The 26,800-nt window shown below is 44.7% G+C and overlaps 2 protein-coding genes across 2 annotated transcripts; one reads left to right on the plus strand and one right to left on the minus strand.

Annotated features, from left to right (window-relative positions):
- Positions 1-526: 526 nt before the first annotated feature.
- Positions 527-2,379, plus strand: LOC120709853 (ATP-dependent Clp protease proteolytic subunit-like). The gene is made up of 2 exons (XM_039995491.1): positions 527-570; positions 1,986-2,379. Exons 1-2 carry the CDS (start codon positions 527-529, stop codon positions 2,365-2,367), a joined length of 426 nt encoding a protein of 141 aa, XP_039851425.1. The 3' UTR covers positions 2,368-2,379.
- A 4,295-nt stretch (positions 2,380-6,674) lies between these two features.
- LOC120707116 (serine/threonine-protein kinase RIO1-like) lies at positions 6,675-12,894 on the minus strand. The gene is made up of 13 exons (XM_039991896.1): positions 12,491-12,894; positions 11,717-12,119; positions 11,190-11,318; positions 9,988-10,080; positions 9,692-9,771; positions 9,406-9,519; positions 9,081-9,154; positions 8,850-8,926; positions 8,247-8,330; positions 8,062-8,154; positions 7,870-7,977; positions 7,667-7,738; positions 6,675-7,388 (listed from the first exon to the last, which is right to left on the minus strand). The coding sequence occupies exons 2-13, from the start codon at positions 11,990-11,992 to the stop codon at positions 6,945-6,947; spliced, it is 1,644 nt and encodes a 547-aa protein (XP_039847830.1). The 5' UTR covers positions 11,993-12,119; positions 12,491-12,894; the 3' UTR covers positions 6,675-6,944.
- Positions 12,895-26,800: the final 13,906 nt, after the last annotated feature.

Genomic DNA, 26,800 nt, shown 5'->3' on the forward strand with positions numbered 1-26,800 from the left:
TGCTTAATCTTGTGCGTTAGAGATAGTCACACTAGGGAAACCGTATTGCACATCTAGGTAGGATTGTGTAGGTTTTAATTTGTGCAAAAAGCCTAATAGACTTAGAAATCCCTAGTTCACCCCCTCCTCGGGTGTCTCGGTCCTAACACCGGTAGAGGCATGGTCGTCGCCGCTTTGTTTTCTCGCCACTGTCGCTAGGAGGATCGGAGGCGTGCGGGCTCGATCATCAACAAGTGGCAAATAACCGCGCGCGTGCGCGAGCTACTCATCAGCTACACTCAAGAGGTCGGACGGCGAGGTGATTAGCTTGTTAGAATGATCTCTCCCTGGCCCAATCCAATGACCGGGCCAGGCTATGGTCCGCGCCCTGATCGGGGGTACCCAGCCCAACAGTGGCTGGTGGGCCCCTGTCGCAAGTGCTATAAAGAACAGGTGGGGGCCGTGGCACAGGATACGAGGTTTACTGCCGCCACTACAGTACCCCACATTCAACCCTAACCCGAACTGAGAGGGGTGCGCTTGGCCGATGGGAAGCTTACCACCGCCGCCTGTCTACGACTACGTCGCTCGGTACTCCGCCGCCCTCTGCACCTACTCCGCCGCATCGGAGCCCCTGGACTCCGCCGCCCATACTCCACCACCGGATCCACGTCGTCACCAACCCGACCTCGCCACGGACGGCTCTTCCTTCTCCAACTTTGATGGTCTGGATTTCTACCTCTCCTCTCCCTCTAGTTGATGTACCCAAGGATGAACACATGTTTTACTCTCAATTAAAGAACCAATCCCCTCTGGTCTTGTATGCCTAGTCGATCTCAGAATTTCAGAATCTTACATTGGTATCAGTTTAGCCTACCTAGTGCATAGATCCGGTAGGGGATCGTGTAGATCAGCAAGTAGACGAAGGTGAATCGGAATTTTTCAGATAGATTAGAAACCCTAACCCTAGAAAAGAACTCGATCCGGCGGGATTACCTGGTTTTTCCGCCGGAGAGAGCCGCCGCCGGCTGTCGTCGACGCCGTGCCGGTAGCAGAACGACGCCGTCGTGCGCCGTCGGGACGCCGGCGTGATCGCACACGTGCGCCGAGGAACAGAAGCGCCGTGTTGCCGGGACGCCGGCGTCGCTTCCGCACACAAGGGCACCGCCGCTAGACCGCTAGACCGCTAGCAAGCCCGAAAGCACATCGAACCTCTATCCGTACCCGGATCATCTGGCCTAACCAAGACCTTTGCATAACTCATGAACGAACTAAGCATGGATTGATAAACTATCAAGATAGTAAAGCAACCATAGCATATCTCTATATTATGAATAGAAGTCTGACAAATCGGATACAAAGCCATACCAGGAGTCGAGGATTGCTCAACGACTCCGAGGACGACTTGCTCGCTAAAGAAGAACTAGCCTAGCTCCACTACCTAGCTAAGAGAGCAAGAGAGAGGAGAGCCTTCTTGGAGAGAATGGAATGAAGTGTGTGTGTGTGTGTGTGTGTGTGTGTGTGTGTGTGTGTGTGTGTGTGTGTGTGTGTGTGTGTGTGTGTGTGTGTGTGTGTTGAGGGGGGTGGAGGAGAGGCCTATTTATAGCTCTAGAGGTCGGTTTCCCGCCAACGCACGTATGGAAGGTGATCAGGTGCCTTGGGGTGACTCCTCCTCGAAGTGCACCTGGACGGAAGCCAGGCCAGGTTCGGCCGACCCCACCTGGAAGGCCCTCGTCCTTATATCTTTCCTTGTATGCATTATGTGTGGTGCGCCCGTTTGCTCTGCCTGATGGGCCCTCTTTGTAAGTGGGTGACGCCGGATGCGATCTTCTGCGTAGTTATGTGGCGTCTGCTGTGTGTTTTCTTCTTATTTCGCTCCTGCTCATCTGAAATATACAAAACTCGAAAACAACTGTGGGGCAAGGTTAGTGATACAAATATGTGAGTAAGACATGTAGTTTCCCTTTATTATTGAGAATAGTTGATGGTTAAAAATGGCACTTAAGCACCGTCAACACCAACGACACCACCTCGCTCGTCGTCGCGCAGCTGCTCTTCCTCAAGTCTGAGAACCCGCTCAAGTCTGTCCACCTCTACATCAACTCCCCGAGGGGCGTCGTCACCGCCGGCCACGCCACCTACGACACCATGCAGTACATCCGCGGCCCCGTCACCACGCTCTGCATCGGCCAGGCCGCCTCCAGGGGCTCGCTCCTCCTCGCGGCCGAAGCACCCGGCGAGAGGCGCGTCCTGCCCAACGCCAGGGTCATGATCCACCAGCCCTCGGGTGGCGCACAGGGGCAGGCCACTGACAGCGCCATCCAGGCCAAGGAGATCCTCAAGATGCGCGACCGCCTCAACAAGAGCTACCAGAAGAACACGCGCTAGCCCATCGATAAGATCGAGCAGTGCATGGAACTACTTCTTTGGTTGTGATATTTCATCCCATGGTCATGTACTTTAAGGCAATTGTAGTTTGCAAACCTAGTACTTATGTGATAAAAACTAGTCAACTTAGTACTTGTTGCTGTTAATTGTTGGTCTAATTGCTGAATGAAAAATGATGTGCGTCTCCTTATTCTTGTTGTTGTACTCTATTTATTTATATTACTTTTCTTATTGCTTTTATATCTGAAATTAAAAAAATTGGGTGAACAACCTCCCCCCGTTACCCTCCCTCACGGGTTTTTCTTTTTTATTTATTTATTTTCAGAATTTTTTTATTTTTATTAGATCTGAAATTAAAAATAAAAAAATTGCACCGTCGGGACAGCACAGAACTCAACCATCTAAAACCTCCCAAGGGTACACAGGTTAATAGCACTTAACATAAGGGCATACAGGTTAAAAACTTTCCAGTGCAACACCTCCTCCACATAAGGGCAAAATTATCTTTTCCCATCTCCGTTAGGCACTGTTAGTGCTCATTCTGTCCAAAAGGGTATAGGGGTAAAGATGAGTTGGCGGTAGGACATACAGGTGCGATCGAAAAAAATAGGGGTATAGAGGTTAAGAGCACTTAACATAAGGATATACAGGTCAAAGTCTCAGGCGTCCCATTGGCCCTCAACATCGATTTAATGTAGCTCACCCCGTGGCTCCCTCCTATAAATATAAGAGGGGGGTAAGAATGAGACACACACCTCAAGTGAAGCTCAACGCACTCTCTTGTTTTAGCTCTATGGGTTAGTGGAGTTTAGGTGAAGTCTAGTAGTAATCGAGTCTCCGGAGTTGCTCAGGAGTTCTGGTATGGGTTCATCTCTAGTTCTCTTGTGTAATTCACGGTCGTTTGTAATAGATTTAAACTATGGTTACCGATATCTGCATGATTTATATTCTGAGTTATCGGATATATGTTTTGTGATCTGGTTGCATTATCGCCATATGCTTGTGATGGTCGACATATTAGCTTTTTAGAACTCTAACAACTGCTCCAGTATGTTTGCTGGATGTCGCCCTTTCTAATGGTTTGTAGAGGTAACCGGTAGGTGGTGATAGCCCTGTCCGTGCCCAGTAATCCTCCATGTTTGGATTGGGGGTAGGAGGTCCACAAAGAGTCGTATGGTTTGCTCGGGCTCCTCCCGTCAAGCTAGTAGCGATCTCCCTATTGTATCAGTTTAATCTTCTGTTGATCTAACCATAAGAAAGCATAGATATAGCTACCCTAGTACCTTTGACTCGAGCTGCTAACTTTTTCCTTTCTCCCTGCCTATACAATATTTAGAGTTGAGTGTAAACTTGTGTGTGTCACACTACCTCCTATCCTGCTATTTATCTTACCCCTATTTTATGCAATTGAATATCCAATCTAGATCAGTTCATTAACTAGCCATAGCACTTTCAACTACCGCCTTCCCTGCGGAAATATAAATGACACCCTGGTATACTCCCGGGTAAAATGCTACAGCAGTATTCCGTGCGCTTGCGAATTTATTAGTGGTTCATGAAATATCTGCCACCCCCTAGCGTCTGCAGGCGTCATCACTGGCGATCAGCAGAGGCGTTGGTAGGCGCCAGCAGCAAAACAATAGACATAAAAAGCATAGAAATTTTCATCTTGAATCAATTTAGGCACGCCATTAAATTCCCCTCCCATGTTGGAAGAACCGTCATATAACCCTGCCACGAAGCATAGAGATGTTTAACTTGTGGCTAGAAAGCGTACCAAGCAAAGCTTCTTTGAAAGCAACAGCTATACATCTCTCTTTACGCTGAAGTCCAAGAATTTCTCCAACACCTTTCCTTCACCATTCACAAATAAATCTGCAGATCAAGTTTTATTCCAAGTTAGCACATAATATGAAATTAGACCCAAAAAAAAGTAAATAAGTCTCAACTACTAACATCAAAATCACAACCATTTGCTCATTTATAGATACATCTCGAGACTCATCAATGAGCATAGAAAATTTCCTACCACGAATCTCATCCATAATCTCTTCCATCACTACCTCTGCACAAGATTTTGTAAGGTCCTTCTGTATATAATGAGATAACATATAGTAATTTTTAGTACCTTTATCATATGCATCCTTCACTACCTCAACCTTGTCTTTGTACCAATCAACCAACTCGCTAAATGTACCCTTATTGAGAGAAATAGATGACTCATCATGTCCACGAAAAGCATCACCTTGCATTATGAGAAATCTTACAACATGTACAGAAGATGACAACCGAATCTTATATCGTTTTTCTTCCCAGTGGCGGACGCAGCACAAGCTGCTAAGGGGGCTCTTCCCCTTCCACCTCTATCTTCATCTCATTTTCCACTCTTCTTCTTCCTCCTCCTCCCTTCTCCTCTTCCATCCACCTCTTACTCCAATGGAGTTTCATGGCTGTAGGGGGGCTGGAGCCCCCTCAGCCCCCTGTAGATCCGCCCCTATTTCTTCCTCTTTGTTAATTTTATCAAATTTTCTATCCGCATTAGTCTTTTAGTTCACGAAGTCATCACACTTCAGCCTAGCATCCATATGAGCCTTGCAACTACGGTGATTTCAAAAAGTATCCTTAGCTTTCTTCCAATTAACATACCCTTGCTTTGCAAATACATTACTACTCCCAAATTTTTCAAGCAGTAGCCGCATCTTTTGAAATACTTATGTACTCCAGCCAATCAAATTCATCAAACCAAGTTTTCTGAAATGATCTCCATTCACCACTTTGCCATTTACGAGGAAAAATATGATTACTAGGTTGGGTTGGACCACCAAGAGCATATGCCCTCCTTAACTGATCCCCAATTTCGGGGGGATGTTCGTCAATTGCTTTGCGGTCTCCTAGATCATCAATGATATCTGAGTGCCTAAACTCCACCCAAGGTTTTTTTTCAATTGACCAATGTTCTCATTGGTGGTTGGAATTGGAGTCCCAATGCCTGAACTCGAATAATGTGTCCAGCGTTCTTTTTGACAGTTTGATTTTTGAGTTCTTTATAGACAAGCCAAAGATCTGCCATTTACCTAATTAAATACAAGATTAACTCATGGACATTGGACAATTGGATCAGACCATATGCAAATAGCCAACTGAGCTAGTATGGGAAAATAGTCAAATTCATCCCTAAACTATGGAGCTCAACTCAATTTGGTCCCTGAACTATAAAAACGTCAAATTTAGTCCCTGCACTATCCTAACCGGCCCAACTTCATCCTTGAATCTGAGTATCTGACGTGGCACGCCACAGAGGCTCCTCTAATCACCACGCAGTCAGCTTGGGGTGTGAAATACCCTTTTTACTCTTCATCCATAGAGCAGGTTTAACATATAGACACCCCTTCGTCGCACCTCCGCCGACCGCCACCCCTTCGCAACACCTCCACCGACCGCCACCCATTCGCCGCACCTCCGCCGACCACCGCCCCACACCCCTGCCGACCGTCGCCTGCTTGCCGAGCAACCAAGGCATCGAGGCGAGCCTAGGCGCCGGCCGCCAGCTACGGAGCACCGTAGCTACCTAACCCTAGGGCTAGGAGCGGTCTGCAGTCAAGGAGAGAGCGAGAGGTGGAGAGAGAGCTGGAGACCGACTGCCTGCATGTTCATGTAAGCATCACACTTAATGGCTGTTATGATTACACCACTGTGGAAAATATGAACTCATTTGTAATGAGAATGCTATGGCTCATGTTTCATGAATATGACAAGCTGCTAGTGAAAAATCTGGTCCGTAATTATATAATATCAAATTTATGGCTCATATTTCGTAATTAATGACATGAATATGACTTGTTTTCTTTGATCTATGTATATCAATTTTATATGGTTTACGGTCATTAATTTTACTATGAAACGAACATGGAATGGTATACTCCGTTCTTTTAGAGGGACAAAATAGCCATTTAAATGCTCCCTAACGGTTGTGGCACTAAAGGGCGTAATTCTTAGATTCAATGGCACTGAGGGGAATTCCAAAATTTCTATGGCACCGGGGAAGTCACCAAAAATTATATGGCACTAAGAGAATTTACTCAAAATTATATTGGAGACCTATGCTCATGTTGCAACTTTGTAGAGAAGATATACACAAAGTGCAGGAGTATCACCAGAAGATCCCTGCTGTGCTGAATGACAGATCTCCTGCACAAGCACAACACTACCAGAATTTATGCTGTTTAGATTTCAAAGCCGTTATGCTCATTGCAAGTAGCATACATTTCAAAATAACTGGGAAATTTGGGAGCTGAAAGATCACAGCAAAATGCAAATCCAAGAAAGCAATCTTTAAAGACTTAAGGAGAAGCATTACACTCCTAAAAGGCCTCTTGTAGTTCAATATACCCTGATACAAGTTATTCAAAAAGTGATTTCTTGCGTATACATTCAAAATGAACCAGAAAAGTGATAGGTAAACTAAATTGGAAAATCAGCGCCCCTTGTTTGCCTCATAGGGAGAAGCACTGAGCTTCCAGATGTATGTCTATTCCGCATACTCTACTGGTTGCACTACTTTTGTGAAATCATTTTCTCTAACGCTTGCACTTTGCTTTTGCCATTTTCTTCCTTTTCTTCTTCTCAGCCTTTGGGATCTTTGTCTTGCGAGCTTCTCTCTTCTCTTCCTTCACCTTCTTCTTGTTCTCTTTCCGAGCAGTCTTCCTTTCCTCAGGTCCCATTTTGGGAGCCTCCTCCCACGAACTGTCTTCATCAGAACTTGAGCAAGATTCACTATTGTCCTCTTGATCTTCCACTTTGTCCTCCAATGAGCACTTATTTTGCAGATCCAAGGTTTCTTCCATTGTATTCTGTGGCAATTGTTTTTGCTGATTTTCAGCGTGTGCATTTTTCGTCCGTACAAATCCTAATAGTGGTTGGTCATAAAGCTTATCTGCTGGTGGCTCGTAACCAAAGGATGAGCGTTGCATCATTGACATGTTGACTAAATCTGCCTCGCATTGCTTCACATAATCCAAAGTCTACACAAAGGAATCAAGTGTGTCAGTACTAAACATAATAGTAGAAACATTAGATGGAGCAAAATAAAACACACAATAGCAAAATGGTATGAGTGATCACATCTTATGCAGTACAGCCGAAATATGTGGAACATTTTCTATTTCCAATGTTAAGGATTGCTGGATAGAAAAATAAAGCAAATGCACATGAGTTCTGACACAGGATTTCTTAAGCTGTTACTAACTGAAGCTACAATTATGGCAAAGCTCAGAAGAAAACAAGACTAAATTAATCTTACTTGCACCATGACTGTTGGACAAATTTCATCATTTGTATTTGTACCACCGTTTTCCACGATCTTTTGCTGAACCTGTGATGTACACAAATATTATTAAACCATCAGATCTTCCACGCATCATACAGCAGGAATGTGCTTGTATAAACTGATAGCTGCAACGAAAGATTGAAAGGTAATGCATTATAAGCAAGCACACTAGATACCTTATCCAGGTAACCATCAACATCCTCATCAGCAATGTTTTGGTCAATAACAAAATTAAATAAATCTGTTACCGTCATGACTGCAATGCCTCGTTTCTTAAAGAAGTCCTGCGTATAGTGTTGTACATATTAGACACCTTAATTAACATCTTAACGAATATCAATGTGGTGAGCAGTTCTACTTTCACTTACAGAAACATGCAAGCAATCTTCCTTTAAGAAGTCCAATGCTGAAGGGTGATCAAGGTCAACAGATTGTGAAACATCAATAATGTACAAGTGGCCCTACACAACAGACATGTTGGGGATGAAGATAAAACTCAGCAATTGGACGGAAATGACGATGTTTAGGGGGGAAAAGGCTTGATTCCAATTACCTCGAAATAAAGAATGTTGTACTCACTCAAATCTCCATGGACCAACTTGCACTTTTGGTAAAGTGTCCGCATTGTTGTAATTATCTGAAAACAAGGTGCAGTAAGAATATTAAAAAAAACTGAATATAAATGACACACAAAAGCTGAAAGCTAACAAGAGTTTTATGTCTGTATTGATTCTCTTCACCCATCTAGTGCAAGGCAATACAGTATATTTACAAGATGTTTAACAGTAAAAGGAAAATATCATGCAAAAAAATCAGCAACAGAAATAAAGGATAGCTATGAGCCTATGGTCACCTCTAGACACTCTGAATGGGTTCTCATATATGAGAAGTATCAAAACATATTTTTGCATCACAGCTTGTAGAAAAATAACCATTGTAATTAAGTACAAAGTTCCAACTACAGACAGCCCAAAAAAATATATATTTAGACCATGGTAAAATATTTTAATCTGAAATCACGAGCGACTACCACATATGTATTAGTATCTTGTTAGTCATACAGAAAATATCTTCTATCTTTGGTGACATAACCATCCCGTACAAATGGATCCAATAATTACAAAGTTGTAAATAGGATTTCTGACATATCATGTACCTCAAAGTAACTTTCACGTAACTTGTCATCTGACAAAGCAGCATCCTTAAGACGAGGAGCAGCCCAACCTCCTCTCCCTGATGGAATAACCAAATTAATTTTAATTAGAACATGTTCAGATAATACAAATTAAAGTACTCCAATGCAAGCAACATAAGCATGTTTAGTACGAGTACACCATCGTTGCCAGGGGAATCAACCGAGTATCCAATAAATAGACATGAACGATACCTATGAATTCCATCACCAATACATGAAGCCTCAATAGCAACGGTTTAGGGCATCTGATTCCAGCTGCTCTCACTCTGTAACGAGTAAGAAAGAAGGGACGGATTAAAATATTAGAACCACTGCACCACCAATTCACTTGACTTTCAATGGCTGCTCAATTTGATATGCAAGGTTTATTGTTTGCCAAAAAGCATTTTTAGGCAAGTTTCAGGAGATAAGAAATACATGAAGTTTAAGAGATAAAAAAATCAAAGACACCAGCTGCAGCATGCCAATTTTACTAGGTAAAAAGATGAATAAGGAATGCCACGAAAATACATCTTACCGTAGAAGGTTTCTCATTTCCTTTTCAGCCCAGGTCTTAACCATTTTCCGTGGATTATGCTTGCAGTAACCATGCCTAAAACGATAATCTCCTTGAACATACCGGTCGCGATCCCTGCAATAAATAAATGATAAGTTTCCTAAATTCGTACTTTCTCAGATCAAATACTTTTTTACAGGTAATAAGAGGCTAAAGAGCATACGACATAATCAGCATTTATGTCTTCGGCACTTAGGTTTCAACAGTCTCTCCAATCAGGAAACAAAACAGGCAATTCAAATCTTACTTAAAAACAAGGACAGAGGTTTTGTAGACTTTAATTGCTAATTCCTGACCCTCCACCTTTGTTGCATGATAGACATTTGCCTGCATGGAGAAAAAAAACACCGGCTGCGTTAACAAAAATTCTAATTAGGAATATTGGGAGCTGTAAGACTGTAACTAGCAGGCTATAACCAACACCCTGTGTCTTTGCCTATATCCCAAGCTGTGTATTCTATTACTCACATAATATTTTTAGGTCTGCACTGAAGTAAAAAAATGCCAATTTTGATAGAAAATGCACAGCCTTTCAATAGTTACCTCTTTCCCTGTAGAGATGCAACCATTTATGTTATTAAAAACACCACGATTTAACATCTTGAACAAAACCATGCGTGTTCTTGGGTCAATAGCCTGCGTATAAGAAAAAAAGCCATGCCTCAAAAAGGTTCTTCAAGAGTTATGATAAATTGTACTAAGCATGACAGAGCATGGTCAATACTCAATACTTAGGCAAGAGATTAAACTTCTGCCTCCCAATCATGCGTATACAACAGCCGGTAGATGGTAAAAGTCAAATTTAGAACTGAAGATGACCTAGAAATTAGCGAGTTGGTAAAGATTACTCAAGCCCAATAAGTTTTGCTTAAGTAGTCAACAGCATAGTCACAGGATTCGGGGTCGATGCCTCGTCCCACGACCCGGGAACGCCGTTCCGATTCGAGGGTCGGGGTCGAAGAGGATCAGTGTCCCATTCAAGGTTGGATCGCGTCCCGGTTTGAAAGGGGTCGCAGCCCCATTGTTTGCAGATTTAATTGGGATAAGGAGGTTAAGGACAGTGGATTGATGTGGTTTTTGTTAGAAAATGAGCTGAATACGTGTAGCATGGTCTAAATGTACTCTTTTATACGTTTCTTATATGCTTGGGCAGATTAATTTCTTCATTAGTAGCACATATATAGTTTTTGTTTTTATAAAGACACATGGACCCGAAGATATCGACCCCGATGAATCAGGGTCGCGTTCCACATAATAATTTATCGTTCCATAGAGGTATACCCCCTTCGTACCACAATTTTATAAAGTGACGACCCTCGACCCTCGACCCCGTTCCTTGACCCGGTCGACCCAGGAACTTTGTGACTATGGTCAACAGGGCTACAATGGACAAGAGATTGTGTTACCTTTTGGTCCCATTTGGTTCAAATATATAACTGGAAATGCATTGAGTTTGGGATGCGTTGTGATGGAAGGCAGAGCAGAGGGTGACATGAGCTAATACAATTTGAACCTAACTACATATACAATGCATTTATAAAGAAACATTATACATTGCATTAGTGATACGGGAAGGAGCTACAGCAAGGAATTTTCAATCCAAACAGCTGCCAAATTAGAGGAAAGCTAGCCAGTTTGAAAGGGATTGTATAGTATGGTACTACAGGATCATGCAATTGCAAGCATACAGTGTTCCATTCGAAAAGTAATAGGGGGGGGGGGGAATGCAGCCAACATTTACAAACCTGTTCCACTGTAGCACGGTCAGCCTTCTCCGTGTTCCTTATCTTCCCAATTGTTGTTTCCCTTATGCTATCCCTGATAGCGGTAGTTACCGAATTGGACATCCCCACGTTCATCCTACCTTCCCACTCCTGAATCATTCAAAACACATTGCATTAAACATTTAACTCTGTGTAACGGCAACACCCAACTGTACATATCATGCCCATCTACCATACTAGTGCTCTGCTATGTTTGCAGTGAGCATCACTAGAGGTGCTCACACTGAGATCACAAATTCGAACAGATGAAGTTATTGGTAGTTTGCAAAGTAACGTGAGATTTACGGAAGTATTTCAAAGGTTCAGCTCCTAATTCCCAAGTGTAAATGTTATTAGCTCACTATAAGATAATATTTAGAATTCTATAACTGCTAAGATAAAAAATTTCACCAAGACAGCGCGTTTCTTGCATACACAGCGCAAGCAGAAGAAAAATATAAGTATACTTCTACTATGAGCCAATGAAGTGAGAAGTTGAAGCTGCGTACCTCCAAGGGCGCTGCACGGATGTGTGAGGCGAGCTTCTGGGTGCGGTTGGAGAGCGGCTGGAGGGGGCGGGAGACCACGCCGCCATGCGCGTTGGGCCTGCGCGCCGCGCCTGCGCCACCGGCAGCAGAGAACGCCGCGAAGGGCCGCGCCGAGCCGTCGGGGCCCTCCACGGCGTCCAGCCAGTCCAGGGCGTCGCCCACCTCGGTGTCCGAGGCGTCGTCGAGGTCGGTGTCCGACCACTCCTCCTCAGGCTCGGACGTGGCGTCGTGGGCCATCGGGCGGTTCGGCGGCGACCAGATGTCAGCGAGGGAAGGTCTCGAGTGGCGGAAGGGGGCCAAGAAGCGTCACGGCGGCGGCGGCGAGCTCTACGGTGATGAGTCGTTCCGCAAGGCTTCGTGGCGGCTGCAGAACAGGGCAGGGAAAGGGGTAGCCGGGTTACTCAGGCCAAAGAAATGGATAATACCAACTGATATTCCAGAAATAATCAGCAACATCCAGTTCCTTCCTTGAAATAATACCAACACCAACTGAAATTTTGTGTAGTATAAGGTAAGACGGTAATAATCAGCTAATCAGCAACATATGTATTTTCCAATGAAATTGAACTAAATAGCATTCATCTACCATTCAATCATTCATCCAATGAATTCCTTCTGAAGTTGGGCTTGTAAAGGATGCACAGGCAAATAATTAACCTTTCTGGACTGAATCTTCCCTATTTTTTCCTGATTTACCCAAACCCTAGCATGAAAATGGAAGGGCAGCGGACTTACCTTGGCTTTCGGCTGCCGTCGTCCAATGCGGCGGCGCTGAAGCCCACTATGCGTCGTGCAAGAGCCGCTCCCCGCCGACGAAAGGGCACCGTCGAGCTCCGTGGAGGCGGCACGGCCGGCGGATGGGCATGCCTACGGCACCGTCGAGACGCCGCTCGACGGAGACGCGCGCAGGCCAGTGCCGCGCGGCACCTCCACCACGCGCGCGCCCCTCGCCGCCGTGCCGCACCTCTCGCTCGCGGCCGCCGTTGTGAATGGGAGAAAGGGAGAAGGACACGGCTAGGGTTGCGTGCGGAGGGAGAAGGAGACGACTGGGGTGCGGCGGTGGGCGGGCGGGAGAGCGGGGAGCTGGGGCGCGGGGCGGCGAGCCAGGGAGCCGCGCCGGGCGGCGAGCAGGGGCGAGGCGGCGTGAGGGAGAGTGTGGCGTAAGATAGATTAGGGTTCGAAGGGAGCGGCTGGACCGTCCGATCTGGATCGGACGGTCGGCACTCCTTAGCTGGCTGGGCTTGGCTGAATGCGGCCCAGCTTGGGATATTGAAGTTTTTCTTTCTTTTTTATTTTCAGAGCTGCACAATGAATACTTGAATAAATTTAGAATTTCATATACTATGATTTAGAATTTCATATACTATGATTTGGTTCCTCCATATTTTCGCTAAGTCATACTCTGGAATCTCATGATTTTGAATGACTAAGGCACACACTTTCGGGAATTCCAAATGATAGTAAAATATTTGAATATTCACTTTTGAGAATCCAAATCATAGAAAAATCTATTGATATCCAATTCATAGCATTCCAAATCATAATGTTCCAAAAGAGAGTAACATCCAATTCATAGCATTCAACACAGTAAAATCTCATAGCAAACCATAGTAAAATCTAGGATCAATATGATTTTGTCATAGTAATTATGAGATTCCAAATCATAATGTTTCAAAATATACTAAAATCCAAATGAAATCGTCCATGCTATAGCAAAACCTTTGACTTAACCAAATTATGGACGTCCAAGTCATATTACTTATGAATTCCATCTCATAGCAAAAAATTATGGACTTCCAAGTCATATTACTTATGAATTCCATCTCACAGTAATTCCATCTCATAGCAAAATCTAGGACTTAACCAAAATGTGGGACTCCAACTTATAGTAAAAACATGGGGTTCCAAATATTAGCAATATCATGGCCTTAACCAAAGTATTGGGTTCTCCAAATGATAGTAAAATTTAGGACTTAACCAAATTATAGGGTCCTCCAAATGATAGCAAAACCGTGGAAGTCCAATGACTTAACTAAATAGCATTCATCTACCAAAATATAGTATTCCAATTAATTAGAAATATATATGTAACAAATATACATATAACCCCCTCAATCACCGCCGCCCCAAGCCAAGAACCGGCGGTGATAGGGGGGCTTCACCGCCGGCCCAAGCCACCAACCGGCAGTGATGTCCGGATGAGGTATCACCGCCGGTTTAAAACCACCGGCCGGCGGTGATAGCCACCTTCACCGCCGGCCCCAACGGCTCCGACCGGCTCCGGGCGCCACCTACTCCCAGGGCGGCGGTGAATGTGCATCAACGCCGCCCGAGAGTAAACCGGCGGTGATGTCCCTGGCTGTAGTAGTGTCTAGTTCTCAAATCCGACCAGTATATTAGAACTGTAGGAAAGATGAACTCGAACATGGAGGCAATACAGTATGGAAATTAGTGAGCTTTATAGATCAAGTCATGTCACAAGTAGTGCCCCCTACCAAAAGCATCATACAAAAACAAGAGATGATGAGCTTCAAACCATAGGAGAAGTGGAGAACAGAACTGCTCGTCTTTTGCTCTCTGTTCTTGTCCGCGGCAGACTGCTGGGAGAATTCGGCTGGTTGAGAACCCTCGAGCTGCCTCGGTCTCGCCCTTTTATACGTGGCCACCTCAGTACGCGTACTCGGCATTTCGGCCGGCCGCACTTGGGCCGGACGCCTCCGGCCGGCTGCTGCCGCTGTGTGCACACATGCAAGCGCACGTGCGCGGCCCGCTACAAAGCTCGCATAGCCGCATGCATGCATGTGCCACCACCGCTGCATGATGCTACCCGGCCAGCACGTACGCTGCACGCATGCATGCTTGCACATATGCGGAGCTGCCATACGCATACATGCGCCATGGATGCGAGCACTGCTGGAGAAAGGCACATCAGTACCGGTCACAGGACGGCTCAATGCCGGTCCCTGTGGCCGGCACTAAATGGCCGGCACTAACGTGACAGTCGTTAGTACCGGCTACTCTGACCGGCACTAACGTGCACATGTTAGTGCCGGTCCGAAATACCAGCCGGCACTAACGTGCCCGACCCCGCCTGCCTCCTGGCAGCAAGGTTAGTGCCGGCTGGTATAACTGGCCGGCACTAAATGTTTCTTCTTCTTTATATTTCTTTTCTTTTTTGTTTTTATATATACGTATGGCTATGCATATTTCTACCGTATGTGACTACATAGTCGTACTCTTTGCATTGCACAGTAATATTAGGACAGCATATTACACTAATATTATATATATATTCGTCATGTATGGAACACTTATGAGTTCAAAAGTACTTGAGATACTATAAATTATTAAGCACATCAAGTATAGTAATTTATCAGCTTCCCCGTCGTCGGATCTTCTTTGGTGACGCTTGTACGGAGGTCGCTACGAAATTCGCCCTTAGGATTTATGACTTCATCGAGCAGGAATTCGCATATAGCTTCTTGAATTGCCCTGATCCGAGCCATTTCAATGAGTTCTTCTTTCATCCACCAACGCTGTCACATTTTTCGATAAAAACATGAGAATAAAAATAATGAATTAAAATAATGAGCAGATGTGATTGTACTCACGTACATTGAATGCCTCCACTGTCATTTGCCCTTTTTCACTTGCAAAAGAGTTGATCCACTCGCATACGTAGTATCCACATAAATTGTTTCCTTGTTTGTCTCCAACACTATGGACAAATGTGGGTTACGATATAGAATTTTTCTGATGTTTATTGCTAATGACATTAGTAGCGAGAGTATATTCATACCGGAAAATCAGTCACCCAACGAAGAGGCTCGATTTCACCTATGGGCAAGGCTATATGTTTGCGGAGGTAGCGACTCCATGCAGTATTTACCACCTCAATGAGATCTTGGTACTTTGATTTATCTTGCCTTAACGAGTCGTACACCAAGACCTTGTGCTCCTCAATCCGAATACAAAGCAATATCCAATGAAACATGTGCATATACATACGCATAAGGATGGCAACGGGTCGGGTTCGGTTCGGGTGGAGTGTCTGGGCACCCAAACCCGAAACCCGAATTTGAAACCCAAACCCGCCCCGAACTTCAATTCGGGTCGAAATCTATCCCCGAAACCGAAACCCGCGGATACCCGAAAACCGACGGATAATCCGAAACCCGAATATTTTTTCCCCTCCTGGATCCAGTTGCGGCCGATTTCCCCATCCGACCCCGAGCTCCCTGGCGAGCGCCGCCTCGCCGGCCCTGCGTGCCACCCTCTGATCCCCTCCCTGCGCGCCACTCTTCCCTCGCCGCCTCGCCGGCCGCTCGACCCTCGCCACGCCGCCCGGTCGTCGCCGCGCCGTGCAGCCCGGTCCTCACCGCGACGCTCCAAGAAACCGCCCAAGATCCGCGGAGGTCGCTGCCTCGCCACCCATCCTCTCCGTGCCAGCCATCCGCTGCCCCCCTCCTCGCCCCCTCCACGCTACCCCTGCCTCGGTGGAGTAGCAGGGCCGGGCCGCGCGAGCGCTGGCGGCCCCTCCAGGAGCCTTGCCACGCCCCCAGATCCGCGCGGCTTGGTCACGAACCACCGCCGCCCCAACCGGGGCCCTTGGGAGCGCCGAGCGCCGGCGGCCCCGGAGGAGGGGAGTAGGTCCGTCGCGCCATGGCCGTCGCTCCGCCCTTTGGGCCGTCGGGGGCCGCGGCTGCGGCCGAGCTCCGCACACTGCCAGGGGCCGGGGCCGAGCTCCGCCCATCGCGTCGCCGGTCAAGCCGCGGTCATGCGAGCGCCGGGCGGGATGCAGGCGCCCCGTCGCGGCATCGGGCAGGATTGGGGAGGCAGGCGGCGGCTAGGGAGCTGACGGGGTGAGGTGTGGGTGAGGGTGGGAATAGGGTTTCTAGGCTTATATAGTTATGGATATTAGTTGGGCTTCTATTGGGCTGGTTGTTTTCGGAGGCCCAATGGAGCTCCGCGGGTACATTTTAAAACCCGCACCAAACCCGAAATATTTCGGATATCCGAACCCGCAAATCCGCGGGCGAAGATCGAAACCCGAACCCAAAACCCGCGGGTATCCGCCCCGAACCCACCCCGCTGCCATCCATACATAAGCATAACCAATTAATGTTGATTATAATAGTTATTAAATAGTATTATTAATACGAAGGGATTGAAAAAAAGAGGCTAACAAAGAACGACTCACTGATGGTTGTATGGCAAGAGAATGAAGGGACACATGCTATTCTTACGCAACCCCCTGTATATAACATCGACTATTTCTTCAGACTTTTGCGCTACCGATTTTTCGTGTATAATATCGGGGTCGAAGAACCCGACGTTATGGAAGTTCTTCTTTCGGCAAATTTAAATTTTTGACCTACGGGACACAAGAAAAACGGGGATCAGTCAACACACAAGGCTAAAAATAATGAAACGAGAGACAATACTTACATGCACCATACACTCACGAGGGACTTGTGAAGGGCATCTTGATGGTATAAATCGTAAAGTGCTGCAAACTCGATATATACATCATCTGCCCCCTGCTAGAAATGCTCATCTTTAATCCGAGCTGGGAACATCTCTAATTCATTAGCTTTAGATTGCACGGCATACCATTTGTGTAACACGGCCATTCTCGTTGGTAGGAATAGTAGCAACTCTGGCCATATCAAAGGTTCACCAAGTACAAACTTTTTCTTGCCGCGTGCATTCTGTAGGGCCTCCCCAAGCAATTGAGCCCTTGTTAGATCAGTTTGCAATATCATCCCAGCCATGGTTAACGGATCTCTTGATTCATCAGGACATTCTTCACGCGGCATTATCAACGGAGGGATCGATTGTTTGGACTGCTCTCCGAGCTGGGAAACGGTCTTTGCATTAATCCGCCGATTCTTGGGGTTACTGTAGCACTTTCTGATCTGCCGATCATAATCCGACTCCCTTTCTTTCTCCTTGGTGGGATCTTTAATGAAGTGTGACTTTGCAACCGGATCTATTTCTGGCTAATTGTTCGCAGCCTCCCTCAGTAGCTTGCGCTTCAGCAAGAAGGTTTGAAACGATTCTTCTGTCTCTTCCTCTTCTTGAGCCTTCGCTTTCTTCTTTCTTTGTTGCTTATGAGATGGCTGGACCGAAGGTACCGTGTATGCCTTCTGTCGCTGACTCTGATTCTGTTGTGCGGCTGGTGATGATGCTGGAATTGGCTCACATTGTGCGGCTGGTGATGGCGGATCCATGCTGGGTTCCCGTGCAGGCGGTAGAGAAGGTGGGCCAACACTAGGATTCCTGTCAGCTGGCATTGGTGATCTTTGCCTTGAGCACCGAGCGGAATCTATGGCTGCTTGCACCAATCTTATGTCGCGCTTTGGTCACGCGATCCATGGGTGTACGGCATGTTGTAGTTCTGTTTCTTCAGTAATTCGGTCAACAAAGACTCTGGCGAATCCTTCAGAAATCGGCTGGCAATGTATTGTCCCGCCTTCTTCTTGGACTTCCGCATAACCCTCAGCACAAACTTTGAGCTTTTTTCCATAAAGAACCAGAAGCTCACATTGGGTCCTAACGATGATGTCGTCAATGGGGTCCCTCGGCCTGTCGGCACCCAAATTAGGGTGCTCCGTGGAAGCAACACTGCTACGACGCTGAGAAGGGGGCTGATCTCCACATTGGCAGCTGGTTGGTCCGAGCGTTGCCCAACTGTTGCCTCAAGTGACATTATCCGGTTTTCTAGGCTACGGATCTTCTCTGCCACTACTGCCTTGCTTTTGCATCGGCTTCGGTGGGTTTCGAGATCTCCGGAAAAGCCATATTTCCATGGAACTACGCCCACACCACGGGTCCGTCCAGTGTGTTCCGCATTCCCAAGAGCGTAAGTTAGCTCGTCATTCTCTCTGTTGGGTTGGAAGGTTCCTTCTTCCGTATGCCTCATTGCGTCGTCGAGTCTTTGGGCAGCCTCTCTTAGTACGTCGCTAGTCACAAACATTCCAGTTTCGGGGTATAGTGTGCATCCATGAGCATAGAAGTAATACCTTGCTCATTTGGGCCAACTCAAGGTCTGCGGTACGATTCCTTTTGCAATTAAATCATTTCCCATCTTTTCCCATTTCGGAATAGCAACCTTATAACCTCCAGGCCCAAGTTTATGGAAGTTTGTTTTTTTGCTAGCATTAATTTTGCCTTGAATCGAGGCTGCCATGCTGTCAGCACTGTGCTTGTAGTTCACGAATTCATTCCACCACTCTCGTTGCTTCTTCCAGACTTTATCAAAATCTGGTGTGAGGCCCTTGTTGACAAAGGTGGGGGAAAGTTGAAGTTCAACGACACCTTTTTCCATAACAAATCTTTCTCTGAATCTGGCACGATATCTTCACATCGATCAGAGACTTTATTTCTCTTCCAAAGCTTGTACTTTATGGGGAGGCTTTCCCTAACAAGATATCCTAATTGATTTACAAATATCGTCTTAATTTGACCAGGGGCTAGTGGCGCACCGGTTGCTTCGTCGATCTCCGTGATGGTCGTACATCCTACCATCTTCCTCTTGGAGCCACGTTTCCGTTTAGGCTTTGTCGATCCTGATGCCTGAAAGAATATCTAAAAATTAATACAAGTTGTCCACGCGTATATATATAAATTCTAATCACATATATATTGACAAATCTTTTATACCTCGGCTTCGTCGAGATTTTCTTCTTCCTCCCCATTAGTTTCTTCATCCTCGTCGCCATGATAATGCAAGTTTAAAAATTGGGTGCCATCATTCTCGGCCTCATAAAACTCGGTATCACCACGAATGAGCTCGTGCATTAAGTCGTCTTAGATGTACGTAGGATCCATTTCCACTGTCGCATTAGTTAGCTAATTAATATAAACCAATACTACCTCCATCTCAAAATGTATATCTCATTGGTGCGAATTCAGAAGCAAATACCAATGTACAAAAACAAAGAAAAAGTAATATAAAGGATGCAAATATTTTTATTGGAATTTGCAATGGTGGATGGAGTGGCAGATTTTATCTTCTCCTGACCAAGCATAAGTTTTCAGGTTTTGTATTTGGAATCGACAAATATGTAGTTAGAACTTATTTGGAATCTACTCATAATTCAAGTGAATCTGTAGTTACACAAAAATTATGCTTGAGTGAACTCACAAAACCATATGTAACATATACCTGAGCGAGGAGACGACGAGGTCGGGGCGCGCGTCAAGGGCAGCCGGGGCGGCCGGGACGGCGGGGACAGGGCGCGCGGTGTCGGCGGGGGATGTCGAGGCTGGCAGGCGTACTAATTTAAAGTGCTGCAAGTTGCTGATAGGAAAGTTATTGAGAATGAGAGACCATCAGGTAATCTGAAATAACAGTCATTCGCTCACTTTATTTATTTATCGAGATGCATCCAGTTGACTGAAAATAGATGGAACTAGTTGACGCCAATAAAGAGCAGTCTTATCAACAATAGTGCGCAGATAACCATTTACTAGTGACAAAAAATATACATAATTGTATTAATGAAACAATCAAGCTTGGTAATATGCCAGTCCAAGTGTTTGTTCCTTCCATTTTGTAATGTGGATGTGTTTTTCTGTCCTTAGGGATACCAGTTCAAAGTTTTCAACCTGGAAACGAGCTTCCATTCATTAATTCTTCTAATCCAGTCATGTCGCTGGTGAGTCCCCACATTTCTTTCTTTTTGGTTATAGAAATGGTGCTAGTAGCTGTATAATGTGCTCGAGCATTTATGGTTGGCTGACCTTTGAAATTGTCTGTCTTCTGAGTAAACTTATCTGCATCTGTATTTTTTTTAACAACAGAAAATATTAGAAACAAAAGCCTAATTTGCTACTTGGAATATATGCTCTTTGGATTTGGAACTGTAGTGTAGGGGTTACTGTAAGACCACAATGCAGCATATCCTGATATATGAAATTCTTGAACTAGTTTCTTAGGAATCTCCACCACTCTGCCCTATGTACTTTCTTCATGATAACGAGAAATAAAATCGGGCTTTTCTCTTCTTTTTTGTATCTACTCAAGTCTTACTTTTTAGAAATGTTGTGTAGGTTGCATTTTTGGCTTCTGCAATAGGACCAAGAGTTGCGGCATCATGCGCGCATGCAGCATTATCCTTTTTGACAAGAGATGAACACTAAAGCGTTAATTTTAATACATTAGTGAACACTAAAGCCATATCACTTCAGATATGCAACATTGTCCTCATGCATGAGGTAGAAACTTCTCCATCATGTATAGCCAGACCTTGAATATGTCCTAGTTAAGTTTTGACTTATCTTTTGCTATATTGAAGGCTCAGTTCTGAATTAAGGAATAAATGCTGATGGCAGGGGCAACGGTGCAAATCCTAATTTTCCCAACCATAGTGGTGACTGTTTTTGTATTTAATTCTTGTTACAGTCAGTGTTGCCAACAAAATTCCTCTAATTTGTTCACTCAAGTTTTAGAAAATATTTATTTTTTAAACAGGTGCAACACCAGCCGTTTCTCCTGAAAATGTGAAACATGCCGCCATGTATGGTCTATCAGCAGCTTCTTCTCCATCTGTGGTGAGTCAGCGCTGTTGATTTCCACTGAACTTATATTTTGTTTGTGCTCATTTTTGTTTATGCTTGTGCCAAGGTTTCACACAGTTTAAAAATGAAGTACAGCTCATATAGCCAAGCTCCAGCATACTAATCTGGTTAATTTTGGTACTAAGTTTAACGAGATCATTGCACAAATTTTGGGTTCCAAAGTTTTCCTCTAATATATCTATGGTTAATTGATTTGGAGATGAGACAAGAAGAGCTTTACCTGGGATTGGGCGAAGAGGATTGTGTCGTAGGGGCCGGAGATGGAGCCGGCGTGGTGGTGGGTGCAATCTGGATGGCAGCAGACGAGCCGACCTCGCGGAGGGCTCAAGTCCGGCCGGAGGCAGGCCGGCTGTAAGGATCACCGGGGTGTCCGACCCTAGAGGGGGAGGGGGTGAATATGGTCGCTAATCGCTTTTTAACCTAGGGCTCAAACTACTTGCATAAGATAAACCTAACACGTCCTATATATGCTAGTTATGACTAAGGTTTATCTATGCTACTCTCTACTTACCCCTAAAAGACTTGCAACCTAGCCAAACCTAATCAGACTAACTAGGAAAGTAAAGGTACGCAAGATAGAGTAAATGCGGAAACGTAATGTGGTAAGTAAAGAGGTAAGTGCAAGAGGGATGCAAACTCCCGAGTAGACACGGTCATGTAACGTGGTTCGGCACAAACGCCTACGTCCACGGGACACCGAGGCTCTTCCGATCACCGTCTTGCACTTTGCCACCAAGGCGATGCCGGCAAGCAAAGGCAAGTGCCCCTAAGACACCGAGTCTCGTGCACCGCCACCGTCTCTCTCGGTCACCCGGCCGAAATCCACTACGGAGCTTCTCCACCAAGGAGGGGGTCTCTTCTTCCCCCGCACAAAGTGTCGTTGTCACTCCACACCAAGTCGGAGGGTCACACGACGGATCACAAGGATTGCTTGCCACAGCAAGACTTCTCTCAAGGGAGCTCTCGCAAGAACTAATCCCTATTACAAGCACTAAGCACTCTCACAAGTGTGCTTAAGCCTATATGATGTATAATGAAGTTCTATGGTGGTTGGAGATGATCTTTGGCTCTTGTATACTTCCTTGGTCTCTAGCACTCTCAAATGACCCGGCCTTGGGGGTATATATAGGCAGCATAAGCAAATATAGCCGTTGGAGAAAAGCTGTCAGAAAACTGCGTAACGCCGGTTAATCCGACGTACCCCAAAAGCCATCATCGGTTCAACCGGTGTATGTAAACTGCTAATTGAAAAACTAGCCGTTAGCAATCAACCGGTGTATCGCCAGTTTAACCGATGTAATCAACCGGTGTATGTAATATTAGCGTCGGTTTAACCGGTGAGTGTAACTTCTTCACGTTCCTCTAAAAACCACCTCTCTGGACAACTGAACCGATGCAATTGACCGATGCATCGTCGGTTCAACCGGTGTAGGTATTTTCCTCTATCTTCATCTGCCAATGCACCGACGTATATCACTTTCGTAGCGTCGGTTCATCCGGTGTAAAACCCTAGCCCGCAGACCTTCTCTGTGATTGCACCGGTGAGTTCATTTTGCCCTACGTCGGTTTAACCGATGATAGCAAAATGCCTCAATCTTTGTCCCTTGGACCGACCCCGTAGGGGCGGCCCTTCGGGCCTTGCTACGCCTCTCCTCTCTTTGTCATCACGTGAACCTAAAAGCCTGAGAATAGTCATCTTATCCATCACATTAGTCCAAGTGTTGTGTGTGTCATCAATCGCCAAAACATTATATTGAAATATGGCATGAGAGGCCATTTTCGCTACAATCTCCCCCTTTTTGGTGATTGATGACAACACAACCAAAGCAAGCATGATGAATTGCAAGAATATGAAATTGATACCAATTTGGAAAGTTAGAAACTACTCAGCTTGCCTGGATGACATTTCAATGCTCATATAAAAAGCCCTTGATACCAATTGTAGAACAATGGCTTGTGTGTGGTTTGAACCATATGAGCAATGAAAAATTTTTTACCTTAGTCCATGGGATCATCAAATTGCAATTTTCCCCCACATTGACTAAGTACCTCCCCCTATTACCATGCATCCTTTTGCATTGCATTTTCCATTCCTCCCCCTTGCTAATGGCATCATTTGCTTGCTTTTAGGGTACATTTCTCCCCCTTTGTCATCAAACACCTAAAAGCTTTATAACCACTAGCAACAAAGAGCATTAGTAGCAAAAAAGAATTAACTTGGTGAGAGGTGTTTTACCTAGCCATGCCTCCCAATACCATTTATCTCTTTAACCTTTGGGAGTTATGGCTTGGTCTTCTTCTTCCCTTGTCCAATCTTTCTTGATCAATTGATACCAAATGTAGGATTTATTGCAATGTGCATCATCTTGATATCAAAGGATTGAGTGTATTACCAAATGGACTAAGGGGGTGTGACTACAACAAATAGCACTTGTAAAGCATGTTAGTCACAAAAACACAAGCTATAGAGTTAGCTCCCCCTAAATGTGTGCATTAGTGTTTGAATCACTTTAAACAAATGTATGCACTTGTAATTCACATAATGGGGATCAAACTCTACAACTTGAAAACATGACACCAAATGAATACCAAAAAAATAGGATTGATACCGATTGTAGACTTTGGTATTTTCTTTTGAAAATATGTGTCATGGAGAAGCAACGGTTTTTCACCCATGTAGGTTGCACTAGATAAGAAGTTAGTACCAAAACAACCTACCATATGATATTTCCAGGAGAGCGTATCAAATAAAAGATATCAATTGTAGAGATAAGATCATGCATTCCTAGAGAGGCATTGAGCTACAATGATGCATGAAGGATATCAAATGAAATTGAGATCATCTTTTTACCTTGCTCATTACCTCATATGTAGGGGAGGGGAATTTGGGTCACTAATCTTTAATCCATAACTTGGCTTTCCTTTCTCTTTGCATGATGCATCCCTACTCATGCATCCCAAACCTTGTCAAGCCTCCAAATTCCCCGTACTTGGATGCTTACCACCATGCAATGATGGCTTGGCCTCCCCCCAAAACCATGATTCCCCCTTTAATTCTCCCTCATGACTTGATTCACTTAAAAAGGTTTTGCACCTAAAAAGGTCTTGCAAAACAATATCGCTCAAAAGAGGATTAGTAGCCTAGGGAGTTAGTTCCATGACTCATGATCCAATTGTATGATATCAATGAAGATACACATTGAGAATTTACTATGGTGGATCACAAAATCACGAAACTAGCATGACATGAGTTAAGCTTTCCACAAGTATGTGCACAAAATGATAATATGAAAATCAAGTGCACAACTAGATGTTATAACTAGAAAGCTTAGATCATATCATGCACGGAGGTAGCTCTAAAAAGAATAAGAAATTGACAATTATACCAATTGAAAGAGTTTAGAACCTAGCATACCTCCGGGGGAAACAACTTAGTTTACCTTGCATGTACCAAATTGAAAGTGACTTGCAACCAATTGAAAGTCTTTGAAAGAAGAGTACTTGGTATACCAAGGTTAAGCAAATGTATGAGCACATAGCCTATGAACTTAGATATGAGTATTTAAGTTCAATAAAGCATGGCTCAATATGCATGAAAGCACAAATTATCTAATCACTCTTATAGAGTTGTTTGTTCACATTGATCGTGAATAACATTCTCTTAGAGTGTTAACTCCACGTGAGACTACAAAAGATAAACTAGCAAACACATTAGTCTCAAAGTCACAAGCTATAAAGTGAACTCCCCCTAAATGTGTGCATTTAGTGTTTGAATCACTAAGCAAATGTATGCACATTGATTTTGACACAATTGGGAAGTTTACCCTATAGCTTGTGTTCATGGTACACATATGAAATACATATCTCATGAAGTCCGTGTACCATGAAAGGTAACCTTGTGTAGCTTTCTACACACTTATCAAACCATGTAGGTTGCTCATGGGTTAGAGTCATGGCACAAGCAACCCACCATATATAACACTAGAAGATGCAAAACAAGCAAACATCCTAGCAAAAGCAATGGAGCTACATGATGCTTGAATTGAAATCTAGCTACCATTACCTTATGGGGGACTTGGGCAACAAATGTCCAAGTTGTGAGCTTAGCTTGTTTTGGCTTGAACCTTCACTTTAACTTGTAAGCTAAGCATCCAAATCCCCCGATGCACTTGTTTGGTGGCTAAGTCTTAGGAACCCAAACCTTTTGAGAGCCATCCATGGTATGAATAATATCCTTGGGCACCCAAATAGGTTGGTTCCATCCATATGTTCTCCACCCCATGACATGAGCCACCACCTTGCCATTCTTCTTCTTTTCAAGTATGTAGTGGTTGCTCTTTTGCTTGTTCTTGTGGGTGGGCTTGGTGTACATGTTGGACGCCTTCAAGTATGGAGATGTGTTTTTCTTGATCTCCTTAGCCTTCTTGTTCTTGTTCAAGTTCTTGGGCTTGCTATTTTCTTTGCCCTTTGCTTTGCCCTCTTTCTCCTTGCATTGGTAGGACTTGTGGCCTTCTTTGTGACACTTGAAGCAAGTCACGGTTTCTCCCTTCTCAAGCTTCTTCACGCCCGTGGAGGTGTTATCTTGAGAAGGTTGGACTTGCTCTTGAGTGTACTTTCCTTTGAGCCGCCTCAAGTCCGCCATTAGCCTTTCTATCTCTTGTTTAAGCTCATCATTTTCCTTAGCAATGAGATCATCACATGTTTCTACAATCACATTCTCATTGCAAGGGGTTAGATGACAAGAGGTAGACGCATCTACCTTGTCAATAGAGATAGCACAAGGAATATTGTAAGGAAATGATTTATCCGATGATGATTCATTTTTAGATTCAAGACTCTCATATTTCATTTTAAGTTCTTTATGCTCATTGTCTAACAAATTGAATTTGTTTAGCAAGTTCTCATATCTTGAGACAAATGAAGCATGAAGTTTTTCTTTAGCCTTGAGAGTTTTGATTTCTTCATTTTGTTTAGTGAGATATTCTTGTTGATTATGGAGAAGTGTCATCATCTCACAAATTTCATTGGTTTCAACATCGTATTCATCATTGGAGGAGGAGTCATCACTTACATCGTTATTACCTAGTGCCATAAGACACATGGGTGGTGGTGATAATCTCCGAGGGCGATGGGTGGTAGAGCTCTTGGAATTTTTCTTGTGACTTGAGCTTTCACCACTTTTCTTGGGCTTGTGGATGGCGGAGAGAGCTTGGGCTCTTGACTTGTTCTTTTTCTTCTCCATCTTCTCCATCCCAACCGCACTCCCTTTAATGAGTGTTTTGTACCCAAGCTCATAGAGCTCATGTACATGCTCGGCAATCTTGCGGTGATGGTATAGCACGGCCCTTGGATATTCTTCATCACTTGAACTTGATTCATCATCACTACCTTCCTCATCCTCTTCTTCTTCTTCACTTGAGCTTGATGAGTCTTGTCGCCTTGGTTGATTTTTGCATGAAT

Source organism: Panicum virgatum, chromosome 5K, assembly GCF_016808335.1.
Source record: "Panicum virgatum strain AP13 chromosome 5K, P.virgatum_v5, whole genome shotgun sequence".
Lineage (NCBI taxonomy): Eukaryota > Viridiplantae > Streptophyta > Magnoliopsida > Poales > Poaceae > Panicum > Panicum virgatum.